At 36.4% G+C, this 16,108-nt stretch overlaps 1 protein-coding gene across 1 annotated transcript; it reads left to right on the forward strand.

Moving 5' to 3' along the window:
• The first annotated feature begins 13,885 nt into the window (after positions 1-13,885).
• On the forward strand, positions 13,886-15,902 carry LOC117176952. The gene is made up of 3 exons (XM_033367372.1): positions 13,886-14,627; positions 14,743-15,669; positions 15,721-15,902. The coding sequence occupies exons 1-3, from the start codon at positions 13,886-13,888 to the stop codon at positions 15,900-15,902; spliced, it is 1,851 nt and encodes a 616-aa protein (XP_033223263.1).
• The last annotated feature ends 206 nt before the right edge of the window (positions 15,903-16,108 follow it).

Raw genomic sequence — 16,108 nt, forward strand, 5'->3', positions numbered from 1 at the left:
AGTGATGAATTGTTATGCACAATCCTAAGTTTTGCAAAATATATTTTACGTCTGACAGCTCTGATAGGTTTTGTAAGGGATGCAATCTAGATATTGTCGCTGTCTGGTCAGGGATTTAAAGGAAAAAGGACAGAATCGGCATTCCTCGGTATTGAAATTTCTAATATTTTTAAATGCAAGCCTTTTTATTGAGATACTCTTTATTTTAAGTGTACGGTAGTAAAAACCTCCGAACTTGGTGCGCGATCTGCGTGCGTGATCAGTAGTTATAAGAACCAATAAATGGAAAGAGTGTTCGTATGAATGAGGCAACATTGAGTTGTTCCTCATGTCAATCTTTTGTTAAAATAAATTAATAAAACACGGAATCTGAACTTATTAATCTAAAAAAAAGTCCTCAACATCCATAGAACCACAGACACCCGACAATCCTCAAAAGTACGCTAAAATTGGTGTAGTTTCGCTTTACACTCTAACTCCAATAATGCGAGCTTTAAAGATACGAGTGCTCCACAGATACGAGGGCCCTGACTCCAAAGAAGCTAGCGGAATAACATCTCATAATATCTGAGGAGGAATGCCGATCAATACTACTGAATAGGTGATAAGAGCACTTAGAAGTACAAAGGATTTTTCTGCCGCAGGACCAGATGGTATCACGAACTTATGGTGGAGGAAGTTTACTTCTGCGCACCAGCATCTAACCCGCATTTTCAGCTTATATTTAAAGTAGGAGACGCCCATTTCGCAGTAGCTGGTGTTAAGATGCACTATACTTCTACCTAAGAAAGGAGACTTCTCCAATCCAGATAATCAAAGGTCAAAGACTTTTCTGAACACTCTGTGTAAGATCTTTAGAGCTATTTTGAACGACAGGATTGTTCGAAGAATTGAGACTATATGGAAAGAACTGTACAGAAAACATGACTCGAAAAAAATCATGAATGTGCAATTATACATCCCACCGTCAACGCGGGCGCGGACTTCAGAATCTACAATGTCTTCATAAACGAATTGTTCTTGGTACAGCTTACATAGTAGAAAATGGAGAACATCTTCACCTAAAATGTTCACGAAACATGAGATGGTTAGCGAAAGAGCGCTACTTCGCAAAGCCGCAAAGGAGGTGTCTGAAACCATTAGCCTGAATTCTTACATCAGAATTGACGAAATCGCATAACTCTATGTAGATACCTCCCTTCTAAAGGCCCAAGTAAAGAAAACGAAGATTGCAAAATTCCGCTAACATTTCTTCAACAACAAAATAAACAGAAACCTGAGGAAACGAGAAGAGCAACATTTTCTGGAACTGCGATTTTTGTCCAGCAGTCTCTATTGCACGCTCTAAGCCTGGTAAAAGAGAGCTGCATCGAATTTACACCAAATATTCGGTTGAAATAATTTTCCTTGTGACCCATGCTTTTGGAGTTTCCAAAGCCTCTCTTTATCTCTTTTTACGCTTAATCCGCCTAACATAACAATTTCAGCAAAAGTTTTAGAATTTTCTTTGTTCGTTTTGTAAAACTCTCTGGCGTACTTCGGTATTTTACTAGTTTATGTTTTATTTTTCTAAACAGCACGTCACTGAAAGGAAGATATTTTCTTTTTCCGAGAATAAATCCAACAACTGGTATCCTTTCATATTTGAATAATTTTTATAAGAAAAGCAATGAATCTGACTTATCTAACATACACGGTAGAAAACGAGTGAATTCTTTCTGATCAGGTAGTGATTGTTAAATAATACAGTCGAAATATAACAATCGATCCACATGCTTGACTATTCGATTCACGAAATCTACATATTCTTTTGCAATCAAAGAATCAAGAATCGATGCTAACCATCGATTCCGGAACACTAATCGAGAATCGGAACACCTTACAGTTTGTGATTCAAAAAGTTTAATTTGGAAATCCAAACTAAAAGTAGTTTATAATAAACTCGTACATTTAAATAGATTGCAGACGTTCCATGTCCAATTTGAACCGGATTGACTTTGGAACTTAGCACGAAATTTAAAAGTTTAGTTTAAAAATCCGAACTAAAACCACTTTAAAATAAATTCGGAAATCCGAAAAGATTACGGATCATTCGTATCCAAATTGAACTGGATTGACGTGGTAACTTAGTTCGCGATCTGAAAAGTTTAATTTGGTAATCTTTTATCAGAAACAATAAACTTACAATTCGTCATCGATTACAAGTAGGTGATATCCAAATCGAACATGAGTGACGTGAGAACTTAGTCCAGGATTTAAAAAGTTCAGTTTGGTATTGTAAGGTCTAGAATTTATTTGACTACAAAAATCAAACATCTTGAACTGTGTCCTTTTCTTTCTTCAAATATTATAGTCAAATATGGGCACAACTCTAAGAAGGTATCATCTTAGCCCCACGATTTTTGGCTTGGCAGATTTTCCATCGCTTCAGTTTTTTATAATAATTGATAAATAAGGTATCGCATTTCAAAATTTTAAAGCAAGATTTTTAAGCCAACCTAATTATTGATCCAACAATCTCTAATACGCTTTCAAGAAGAAGTTTTTTCAATTAAGGAACGACTTGAAAAAAAGTGTCGGCTTAGCCCCACTACCCCCTACCTTAAGAAAGGTGGAGCGTGACTAATTATTCAAACTTTAGAAACTAAATTTAAAATATATTATAAAAGAAATAAATAATTTTTTCTCTAAATAGTCGTTGATTCCCTGACGACACTGAAAATTTTACTCTACCTATTAAATTAACTGATTTATTATACTCACCAATTATGTAAAAGAAAACTGTTGAGGTAAGGAAGAGAGTAGCAAAAATCGTCCTCATTATTCCAGAATATAGGAACCAGCTTTTTAAGAATTTTCTGAAGAGTTTCACTGATAAATACAATAAATTCCACGTTTTCCGGTAAACTCCACACACCGTTATCTTACTGATTTTAAATTTTCATAGAAACGGAGATACTTGATGAATACTTAAAAAAAGGTCAGTGTAAGGTATGCAACATTCGTATTGTTTGCGAAGATTTTCTTTGAAGTGCGTGACATTTGAATTTACTTCAAAGCATTAACTTCTTTGTCAATATTGCGTACACTTGGTGACATAGGTAAAATGTTCAAGGTGGGGTTTTATAGGAAAATATTTTGTCACATAGTTAATTCAAAAATATGAAAATCCTGTAGTCGAGTTTTATTGATTTTATTATTGAGTATATTTTTGACTGAACTAAAAATTCTTTTCAGCGTGTTGGGAAATCAATTTCAGGTTTTGGTGACTGCAAGAAATTTGTATGCTTTTGCAACTAGAAATTTGTTTATAACAATCTTTTTTAGATTATTTTTATATCTCAAAATAGTATTTTCAATTTGTCTACCACTAGCCCTGAAAAATTGAATGAGCAGGAGAAAGGAATGGACTAAAGTCGGAACAAAGAGTTCTGACACATTTCATTTCAAATTCTTACCTGGAATTTGTATTTGAAAAGTTAGTAATTTTGAAAAAAATCGTCAGTTACAATTTTTCATTAAAATTTGAATTTATTTCATTTATTTTATAACAGATTCTGCTTTAAAAATATTGGAAGATTGAAATTCTGTTCGGAGACATTTATATAAGTTTCCTGTTAGTAATTTACTTATTTGCCCTCTATTGATATTCCTTTTTTTAGTTATTTTCACTTGCAGAATGTATTTTCAGCGCTTTTTCATCAAATTCGCCATTTTGGACAAATAGTAAAAATAAAATAAAATATTATTCAGAATAGTCAGAAATTTCACAATTTTTTGGTGAAAAATTCACACCAGTTGAAAATTAATCTTCTTTGGTAAAGGATGCAAATACATATTTTGTTTGAAAATTCGTCTTCTTTGGTTTAGTTAAACTACTTCTTATTAAAAAAAATTGTTTTCAATATTTACTATCACATTCTTCTAGGAGAATTTATCTTTTTTGGTTGAAAATTTAATTACATGGTTAGAAGTTGAACTACTTCATTAAAAATCATTTCTATTATTATTTTTGATTCATCATTTTAGTTAAAAACCAACATTTTTTTAAGTTAATCATTTTTTCAAAATTTTTTTTTTTTGTGAAAACAAAATACAGTGAGATCCTTTAATAACCCTCCCTTCAATATCCCTTCCGAGAATCGACGCAACGCCTCAGTTATGTGTAACAGGAGGCCCGCGGGGTGTGCGGTGTCTTATTTGCGGTGAACTTATTTTTCATCAATGACCAGAAAATCTTTATATTTTTAAATTTTGTCTGCTGTCGCTTTTTTAATATTATTTTTTATTGATAATTTAACTTTTTAAGTTTTTGGCTGAAAATGTTTCTTTATCAGTTGAAAATTCATCTTCAGGTTGAAGATTCCAGTAGCTGGTTCAAAATGTCAAGTATTATATTTTGTCGAATAATTCATCTTTTTATTATAAAATAAAAACGGTTTTTAGTTGAAGCTAAATCTTTTTTGTTTTAGAATTTGACTATTTGGTCAATAATTAATCATTGAAGGTACAGAATTATAGTATTTTATAAAAATTATAAATATTTTATAAAAATTTATTTCTAACGTCTAAGGTTATATAGATTATTTTCGTAAACAATTCAAGGTGCTGAATATCGAAAACACTAATTTCGAAATACATAATGTTAGTAAAACTGACATAGTCTTATTAAAAATTTCAGAACATTGCCTTGACACCTTTTATGGAAAGTGGAAAAAGTTATACGATTGCATTATTTTATAAAAAATTCTAGTTCTCACTATTCGGAGAAACATAGAATCTTTTCTTTTATACGTATTAGTTTATTAAAATATTCGTTCTATATGTTTTTAATCCAAATAAAAATTGCCACATATGTTAACATTTGTATATTAAATTTTGTTTATTGCCCTTTTATTTTTTTCAATGTAGAATGAACGTTCAACCGTCAAGATTAATTTTCTACCAAAAAAGATGAATTTTCAACCAAGTAGTTGAATTTTCAACTAAAAGAGTAAAATTTCCATCCAAATAGTAAAATTTTCAACTGATAAATTAAAATTTCTCGCCAAAAGAGAAATAGGGAAATTTTCAGTAAAAAATTCAATTTTCAACCTGAAAAAAGTTAAACAAAATAGTAAAATTCTTTAACTAAAGATATGAATTATCAACGAAAAATGTCAACTAAAAATACGATTTTTCTGCTGAATGATTTATGGCTCAACCGAAAGACGTACATGTAAAACATGAATTTTTCATCAAATAATATCTTTTTCAGCTCAAAATGATACATTTATAACCAGAAATGTAATAATTGCATTTCTAGGTAAAATAATTAATTTTCCACAAAATAGTTAAATTTTCAACCAAAGTGATAAATTTTTAATGAAAGAATAATTTCTTAACAAAAAATGAAATAGTTTATATTTCCAGCAAAAAATGTGAAGTGTCTTGTATTCCTAAAATTTGTTATGACTAGTCCAATACTTTTCGTAAACTTGGCTAGACGTCCCGAATTTTTATGACAGCTAGTGCATCCCTTTTTAAAATTTTATCAATTTTGGAGACGACTAGACGCAGCCCTTAATTTTGAATAAAAAAGTCGACTTTAATAAAAAAAAAACAAGAACTTTTAATCAATTATTTGATTCCCCAACCAAACCGGACTAATTTTCAAAACAAAAGTTTAATTTAAGACCCAAAAATATGCATTTTATGTAAATCAGTTTTCTAGCAACAATATGATGGCTATATTTTTAATTTAAAAATAGATTTTTAACCAGAAAAACAAAATAGATGAATTATCAAGCAACTGAATTAAATATCTATAAAAAAGATTCATTCTCTTCAAAAAATACAATAGATACATTCTCAGTTTTAAAAAAAAGTTTCAATAGGAAAAATAATTTTAAAACCATAATAAAGGAATCCTTAAGCAAAACCGTAAATTTTTTAGTTAAAGAATTATTTCTAAAAAATACATAAACGTTCATTCTTTAAAATGGGTAAAAAAATGCTTAACCTTTTCGAACATTCCTCTAAAATACTTGTACATATTACCAATAAAGCATCATAAATGATCAAATAAATTTCGCAGTATTAAAATCTAATGGAGGGAAACTGTGAATCAAACATTGAAAAATGGTACAATGATAACGTGAACACCTACTTTCTGGAACTCCTAAATCAACATTTAGTAAAATAGAAATAAGAATACAAAAATTATTATCTAGATATATAAAAATCTCGTGTCACGATGTTTGTCGCCACTAAACTCAAAAACAACTTAACGGATCTTGATGAAATTTTGTATACTGTGTGTATTTTGGTCCAACATGAGGGATATGATACTTTTTATCTTGATTAATTGTCTCAATATTTTATTATTGCAAATTGAATGTTTTCAGTGAAACTCTTATAAGTTTCTAACAGATGACGTTTTACGTTAGTTTATTGACTGTATTATATAGTTTAGTATTATATTATTTCAACGTATTATAACTGAGCCACAGCAACGCATGTCCGGGTTTGCTAGTAGTTTAGAGAAATTAAGGAAAGTATATTGCTTTCTAGCTGACTAATTTAATTCAGAGGTCAAACATTTTTTCTATTATTTATAACCTTCAAGAACATTGTGGCAAAATAAAAGATATTTTAAGAGATAAAGACAGTAAAATTATATGCAGAGAGAGAGGTATGTATCAAAAAAAGTTTTAATTAAAAAAAATCTTCTCAAATTTGCAATATTTAGAAGGGTTTGCGATTAGTTGACTTGAAACCAGTTACAAATCTCACATTATACCTCAACAAATGAATTAAAACATATAACATTTTTGCATGAATCTTGAAAAATACCAACAGATTCTTAAAAGATCCTTTTACAATCAGTGGATCACTATGCCAGATTTGGAATTTTATATTGATATAGCTAGGATGTCAAATAAACTGTTTGAGATGAACAACATATAATTTAAAAGCTCTAGTTAAAATCTGCTTACTTGAAGTAAAGTATTATGAATGATAACAATAAGTTCAGAATTATTAAAGTTAATTGCAAGAAATCTGTGTATCAAACATTGGAAAAATGATACAGTAATGACATGAACATGTACTTTCTGGAACTCCTAAATAAAAATTTAGTGATATAGAAAATGTTAAAAATACAAAAATTAATATAGTTTACAGAAATCGATGATGATTTATTGCTTTCTAGCTAACTAATTTAATTCCGAGACCATAAAAACCTATCTTACCGATATTCTACAGCTGTAGTATTCGTGTTATGTTTGCATGATATTTTTAATGACGTCATCAAATTTGCAATGAGCAATTTCTGAAGAGAATTTTTTTCGTAAGCAATTTTAAGGTAATTTTAAATGATCCATTACATTTTTTGACGCTGCCAAAAAAACGTTCTATTTCAAACGTGTGTAGAAGTGTCGATTATAACTTAGAAACTTCTAGAAAATTGCTACGAAAAGGAAGTAGGTCCTTCTCAGAGCCAAAATTTTTTAAATTGTGTTTAAATAAATCCATTCAAAGGGGCAAGATTATTGTAGAGTGTGCCACCATCAGTTAGGTTGATTTTGCTTCTAGTTGTAAATAGAAGAGGAGGAGGAGATTGATGAGGAGGACGACCAGGAGGAAGAGGAGGAGGAAGATTCGATAATGATGTAGTTACGAGTAGGTTTTCCTCCTCCTCCTTCTCTATTCTTTTCTCATTATTTTACATACATTTTAAGAGTTTATTTAACTTGATTTAGAATAATTCAAGATTCAACAGGAGAAATTTGGTTATATGTATATGAAAAGCAGCGTAACTGGTAGTGGTGCACTCTATCATATTAATTATTAACGAAAGACCTCTCGTTAATTAAACTAAATTTTCGTTTACTAAGTTTACATAGTCGAGTCAAGGAAATATGTTTACGAGTATGTTAATCAGAAATCCTTATCTGTTTAACTGGATTTACTCAACTACAATTCCATGTGAGTTCTAAAAAAATAATTATTTGCAACTGTTATATAAGAGCAGATTTTAATATCATCGAAGCTTCAATATAAACATTATTATTATTTATTTTATTTATTTATTATTAAATGTTAATTGAAGACTTGAATAAAGTCAATATTATTTGAGGATGATGACTTATGAAGGTCAGAGCAGAATTCAGCATCGAGAGTGGAGATACACCTAGTACACACGAACAAGACATTACCGGCAGTTTATTTAGTTTTTGGTTTTGTTTGAAAGCCGATGTGTTACCTTATTTTTATGTCTAAAAGATTAATTGTACTTAAGTAAATCCAATTAAGCATATAAGGATTTCTGATTAACATAATCGTGAACATACTTTCGACTCGACTAGTTTAACTTAGTAAACGAATATTTAGTTTGATTAATAAGAGGTCTTTGGTTAATAAAGAATATGATAGAGTGCACCACTATCAGTAACGCTGCTTTTTATACAGTTGTAACCACATTTCACCTGTTAAATCTTGAATGCTTTAAAATCTAATTGAATAAACTCTTAGAATGTATGTAGTATAATGAGAAAAGCATAGAGAAGGCGGAGGAGGAGAAGGAGGAACAAAAAGAGAACTAAGTGGAAGAGGTGAAGGTGGAGGAGGAGAAGAAGGAAGGTAGAGAAGTATGATGTAGTTCAATCAAATCCTTGAAGTTTTGAATAGTTAGCAAATTATATTTCTATAACCTTACAGCAAACAAAGAAAATAAAAAAATGTATACTCGAAATTTTTATTTTGTATTTAAATATTAACATTTTTTTCACAGAGAATTCATCTGTTTTGGTTCAATATTCATCAACTAGCTTAAGAAATACACTAATAGTTAAACAACTTTGTTCAAAATTCTTTTTTTTTCATTAAAAATTCATTATTTTAATTAAAAGTTTCGTTTTTTGTTTTTGTTAGAAAATTAATCCTATTGGCAACTATTTGGTTGAAAAGTAACTTTTCCATTAAAAATTGATATTTTTGGGGTGAATAATATAACTACTTTGTAGAAAACTCTTCTTTCATGCAAAATAATTGATTATTTTTGGTTTAAAATACAACTGCTTAAGAAAACTGCTTTTGATTAAAGCTTCAACAATTTTATTGAAGCTTTATGTTTTACAGATGAGTTCAATTGCTTCTTATTAAAAATAACAATATTATTTTATTTAAATATCAAACATTACAATTATTGTTAAGAATTAATTTTTCTAGTTTAAAAATTAAACTATTTGTTTGAAGTTTAACTTTTGTATCGGAATTCTGATTTGACATATCTGAAATTTTTAAAAATATTTTTAAATTTTCTAGAGTATTCAAATTAATCAAGTCCAATAAGAGGGACAAGGGGGGGGGGAGAGAAGCAGATATTGAAATATTATAAACCTAAAATGAACTTTTGGAATCTTAAAACGTGTGTCGAGCTTCCTCTTTATTCAAAATAACTAATATGATTCAAATAGTACAAATGTTTATTCGTTAGTTAAAAAACAATAAATTATCTGTTAAGGTATTAAAGTCAGCTAATAAAACATATTATTTCATAATAACAGAATCTCTTATTTGATTAATGGTTAAAATAATTGTATGTGCATTATTTCTATTTCAAGCTGCTTGTGATTTTAAAAGTGATTGCAATCGATCTACCAATATGTTTGGATCGTCCAAATATTTTTACACATTTGCTGATTCTTTTCTTTCTACTTTATAGTCAGAGAAAAAGTCACTTTCAGAATCATCAGTCTCATCTTTACCATCATCATTATCTTCACTCTTTTCTCTTCTTCATCACCATTATTAACATCATCTTTACTGCTAACTGTCACGGATGAAGAACTTACCTCGTCACCAAATTCTTTTTCTACTACCTTCTGCTTCTTGGTAAAGATACATTTCTGACAAACGGATTTTTTCTTCCATGCATTAGTGGCAGGTATGCTTTTAAACAAACAATGCCAGTTAACGAAGACATACATCAAGATATGCTCACAGTTTGCAAAAGATGAAAGAAAAACAAATTTTTTATTTCTGCTAAGGGTTTAATTGGTGTTGAGATGATGAAAACCTGATTGGCTATTTATTACTTCTAGTGGTTTTATTTCTTAATTTTTTAAATTAAAATAAAAAAATAATCCATTTTTAAGACGTTCAAAATTAATTAATCTTAAACTTGATACATAAAATCAGCTAAAAAGGCCGAATAATTATCCAAACTAATTTTCTAAGAAAAACACTATTTTTAATGTTAAAAATAGTTAAGGTTATGATTGTTTATTTTAAGGTAGCCATTTACAGATTTTAAAGTGCAATGTGAATTATTTTGTTAGATACAATACATATGTTTAAAATTAAGATTGAATCAAAATTTTGACTTTTGTCTAAAGCGGAAGAAAAAAAACAAATATTCAAACATTACTGTCTTGTGACAGGGTAAATTTTATCTACCTGTCACTTAAGATTTCTTTTTATTAGTTCGGACTTTAAGTACGAATAACTCATCACGGTAAAGAACGTAGGTCTCGACCACAGGGCACTCATCCATGTTGTATTCCGATTATTTATTTCCTCTGTACGTTTTGTTGCATGATCCATTTACCATCTGTTAAACGCGAGCTTAACAACAGCAACACCATGGAAGCAAGGGATGAGCAGACACGACTAGGACAATAGCCACCGACCGGGGTTAAGGGGACGTACAACCGATCACAATCATGACACCCAAAACTTTAGTTTCCGATTCCAGTGCGAGATGGCGCGCCTCTACTTCACCAAAGGGTTCTTCACTCATCCGACAATCTACCATTCTCCATATTGTCCCCAAGGAGTGACGTCACCACAGTGATTACATGACATGGCCATCTAGTACCAGTCCAGTAACTACTCTACCACAGTTAATGATTAGAAACGAGGCTATCGTGGAGCAATTAGGACTTCTCCAGGATTTCGTCACCATTACCTCTGCAAACGTCACGCCAGAAAGGTTTGAAACCGCCTAAGGTAACCCTGACCTTACGAATTCGGCTCATCCAATACAACTTCATGCCGAGCGACGCCATATTGCGTGGACAACTGTCGGCACTTTTGAAAGTTATCGACGAATGATCGGAAGCTGGGTAAAGGTGGTCTCACCAGTCGTCAGAGTATTGTCCAGATGGGATTCGACAACGAAGAGCCATCGTCACCGGAAAATGTTTATTGAGTATGATGTACGCCATTGGCAGTAATGTACGGAAGACGAAAGGAACCCTTTATGAAGTTTTACTTTCAAGTTTTTAGGTTCCTTTCCTCTACCGTTGCGACGACCTTCGTTGTTTTCTTTTCTAGCTCTACTTAGGCAGTAATAATTAATAATAAAATTTAATTTAAATTAATTTAGAGATTAAAATGAATTATTAAATTTTGAAATTATTCTTGTAAAATTAGTTATTTTTATTGTTAATTATGAAAACTAGTTATTTTTAAATTCATTTCGTATTACTAAATTGTAAAAATTAGTTATTTCATAATTAATTATAAAATTGGTTTTATATTTATTTTAATTAATTCGATTAAGTATTTTATTATTAATTATAAGAGTAGTTTTATTATTAATCATGAAATTGGTTTTTATTATTAATTACAGAATTAGTTTTATATTATTAATCATAAAATTGGTTTAATTTTATGTAATTTCGTAGTATTAAATCAATACATTAACACGTAGACGATAGTAATAAGTGACACTGTAATGGGAGAGGGTAGAGAGCAAGCTCGGCAAGCGACAGCAACGACGGCGCGGGCGGCAATGCCGTGATTGGAGCGCGCCTCACGAAATTGGACGGAGTGGGAAGGAAAATCGTTCCGAGACTCCCACGCTCGCGTTCCGCGTCCGCCGGGTGGGAGTAGCGGCGCGCACCCAAGCGCTCAGTAATTAAAAGAACGCGTTTTCGGCACTCTCGTCACTCGGCTTCGAGCTTCCAAGTCGCAAGGACGTACTCCGCTGCCACTTGCCTCTACTGCTCGCCCGGTTTAACCCTGAAAGCAAATAAAGTAAAGAATCTTGAACTGGTTTTTTTCTTCTTTGTCATCAAACTGTCACCTGCCCTTTTCAGGGCAAAATTTTGAAGAGTATTTGTTTGCTACTGTGCATTTTTGTTTTTCTTTGACCTCCTTCTTCCAAACGTCCTGCTCCTTTGTCGATATCTAACGGCGCTCCGGCAGTCCGAAAGTTATCGGCCAAGGGCTTGATTTTTGGGTGAAGCGGGGAGTCTGGGGATTCACTCCACTTCCATTAGTGACACCAACGGCGCTCCGGCAGTCCGAAGGCGACCTCTTGGATGGGCGGCTTGAATCCCAGGCAGAGGGAAATCCGCCGGCGGAAGGAGGGCCTACCCGCTCCTTCAATCCGGCGGTTGCCGATCGGGCCAAAGTCCCAGTCGACAGCAGCACAATCCACAGTTTCCGGCCACCAGGAGGTGCGACAGCTGCCTGTCGCAGCTCAGAAGCGGTCAACGACGAGACACGCAGGAGTAGCAGCAATCACCAGACGGAGCACAGCGGCCACAGGTAGGCCAACACTCGTTAGCCGCCACCCCCCTCCACTGCTGCCATCAGGATACTCGCCCATGAGGGCGTTGAAGAAGCGCCGAACAAGGCAGGCGGTTCACTGTCGGGCGCGCAAGACCCTGATCCCGGTGGCGCTTTTCCAACATCGAGCCACAGTTCTGTCGCTGGACATGGACACGTACATGTTCATTAATGTCCAGCACATCCTCGATGGATACGTTCCCTCGACCCGAAAACTCACGCAAACGGTTGGCCTATCCCAGCAGCGTAAATAGCCGACCTGCTGTTCGGAGGTTGAAGAGCGAAAGAGATTTCGTGATAAAGAAATTTATGTCTTTCCTGTCCTTTCCCTAACCAAGTCCTTTTCTTAAACAAGTCCTTTCCCTAAACAAGTCCTTTCCCTAAACAAGTCCTTTCCCTAAACAAGTCCTTTCCCTAAACAAGTCCTTTTCCTAAACAAGTCCTTTCCTTAAAGTTCCCCTTTCCCCTCCGTCCTCCTTCCTCCTCAATCCTTCACTCCTCTTTTCCCTTCCTCTCTTCTCTCCGCATTCCTTTCCCAGCATTTTCACTTTCGTACTCTTTCTTTTCCTACCCTCTTAAACCCAGTCTGATCCCCCGTCCCTTCCTTCCTTCTATTTGGGTAATATCAATTGGCGCCCGAACGTGGGGCTCTAACTTCTGACGGATGTCAGGAACGAACTCGCCGAGACATGTCTCCACATCACGAGTCGCATCACGAGCAGCTATCAGCATCCCTGCACGCCGCAGCCTCATTTCTCTGCGCACAACGCCCACTACCACCCGCACATACACACAATTGAGGGGGAGACCTTCGGCCGTACGGCGCAGAAACAGCGAGACCAGCGGAACCATTCCAGAGGCATCACATCACGGACAACCGTCAACTGCATCAGGATCTGCCGACATTTCCACATCGGTTACAACGTCTCCAGCTCACGCTTCAGCCTCCATCTCGCGTGAGACTATCAACGAAGCAGAGGTTTCCCCACAGTCCCAACAACTTCCTGTTAAATCTAGGACCAACGAAAGCACGGCGGAACAAATACTTCCAACTACCAACCCTATCGGTAATCTGCAAGCCCTCAACCTTTCTACTTCTGGGAGTGGCCCAAAACATCCAGTGGCGCTCAACATCACATCCATGCCCTCTCTGACAGTCACCATGGATCCGGGACTTAACAACATGCCACCATCATAGGAAGGCGGACAGCGACTACCAACACTTCAGGATCATCAACAGCCCTCTGCGAGCCACGACAGGCAACACCAACCACCGGGACCTGCACACTTGGCAGCCGCAATCAATGGCTCTCCCACAGCCAGCATGTCTACTGGTTTCCAATTCCCACTACCGATGGTGACCAACCAACAGCCGGCAAACATTATATCGGCACCAGACTTGCTGAGTTTCATCCGAGCCTTCCAGTCGCAGGCACCGCCCATACCGGACTACTCTGGAAAAGACCACGAGGAACCAAGGAAGTTTCTCGCAAATTGCGAACGCTATTTCATCCAGGCCCACACGGATCCAACCCAGTGGACACGCATGGTCGACAAGAGCCTCAAAGGCGAAGCACAGACATGGTGGACAACTTTTAAGGGACTCTCCTTCTCCTGGGCCGAGTTTCAGGAACAACTTTTAGCCCGCTTCGATAGCGTTACCAAGCGGATGCAGTTACACACCGCTCTCTACTCAAGGAGGCAAGCAGAAAGGGAAAGCGTGGCAGTTTTCCTACAGGAGCAATACCTGTTAGCCCAAAGAATTTGCCCAGCGGTGAGCAATAAACAGCTCACGACGTTATTGTTGGATTTAGTGAGGCCAACGATTCGCCGATTAGTACGTGCCCGAAATCCAACCACCTTCACTATGCTCCTGGAATTCGCAACCCAAGCCGAACGAGATGAAGCGGATTGCACGCCAAAGAGAGAACCAGCCAAAAAAGAGGAACAGAACCGGCCGTCGCCAGGTCCCGCATTTCGGAGAGATAACGAGAGGCCACCTCCAGATTGTCGTTTTTGCCCGCGAGATTGTGGCCGAAATAGACTCATGTGCCTCCGAGAACTTCGTAAGATACGACGTTCTCACGGAAGAAGAAAGAAGAATATTGCAGCCCGGACCCGATTACGCACTTCTGGCCGCCCGGGGAACTACAATGCGTCTCAGAATATGCCTTCCGCTAGCACCACACCTGGGAGAACGAGAATATCCAGGAGTATTTTTCGCGAGTAATGAAATCCGGGTGGATCTCACTCTTGGTCGCACCTGGTTCAAGGACCACGACGTCCTCCATGAGCACCGAACTGACATTCTTTACCTGGGCACCACAGAAAGGCAACGAATTTATCTGGTACCTCTACCCAGTCTCCCGGAAATTCAACCCGCTACCCTGGACTTCAACTTCGCACCCACGATGCCACCAGAACGAGCAGAGTGTCTGAGGAAGACACTGCACCTGTACGCTTCTGTTTTTCACCAAGGGGGACAACTCCGCCAAACCCTTGCTGTGCAGCATGACATTCAGTTGTCCAATCCCCGACCTTTCCGAGAGGCCCCACGGCGTTATTCGGAACTTAAGAAGAGGTTCATCGACGAGCAGCTACATGAGATGCTGCCGGATGGGATAATCGAACCAACCACCTCGCCCTGGAGTTCAGCCATCATGATCGCCCCCAAACAGCAGGACTCGTACCGGTTCGGCATTGATTTCCGCCGTCTGAACGAGCAAACTGTGGATGTCCCACAGTGCATGCCGAGGATCCATAAGATCCTCAAGGATCTCGGTAAATCAAAGATCTTCACCACCTTGGACCTCAAAAGTGGATATTGGCAGATTCCACTCACGCTAGAAGCCCGAAAATACACAGCGTTCTCAACCCCCGATGGAGGCCATTACCAGTTTCGAGTGATGCCGTTCGGTTTGAAGAACGCCCCCGGAACATTCCAAAACCTGATGCGGCATGTTCTGGCCGGATACTGGGGCGAATTCTGCATCGCGTACCTGGATTACATCATCGTACACTCGGACACCTGGGAGGAACACCCACGCCATGTCGCCCTCGTTCTGGAGCGCCCGCACACGTATGGCCTCACATGCTCCCCACAAAAGTGTAATTTTGGCTAGTCCAATCTTCCATATTTGGGCCACGTTGTAACCTCAGATGGAAATCATCCCCAGCCTCGACACGTGGAAGCGATCCTCAACGCTGCACCCCCTCGAAACAAGAAGCAGTTAGCCTCATTCCTAGACACGTGCAATTGGTTGATGGAGTATATACCACGTTACTCCAGGCTCACCGCACCACTGACCGACCTCTTATCACAGAAGAGACCATACAGATAGACTCCGGAAATACAGTAGGCCTTTAAAACCCTGAAGGAGGCCTTCCGAAACCCAGCTCCGCTCAGCCGACCGGACCCAGCCTTGACATTTATCCTGCAGACGGACGCCAGCGCTATCGGCATGGGTGCCGTTCTAATGCAGGAGGATGCTAACCAAAAACGACGCATCATTTCCTACGCAAGCGCCAAATTCTCACCTACTGAGTC

Source organism: Belonocnema kinseyi, chromosome 1, assembly GCF_010883055.1.
Source record: "Belonocnema kinseyi isolate 2016_QV_RU_SX_M_011 chromosome 1, B_treatae_v1, whole genome shotgun sequence".
Lineage (NCBI taxonomy): Eukaryota > Metazoa > Arthropoda > Insecta > Hymenoptera > Cynipidae > Belonocnema > Belonocnema kinseyi.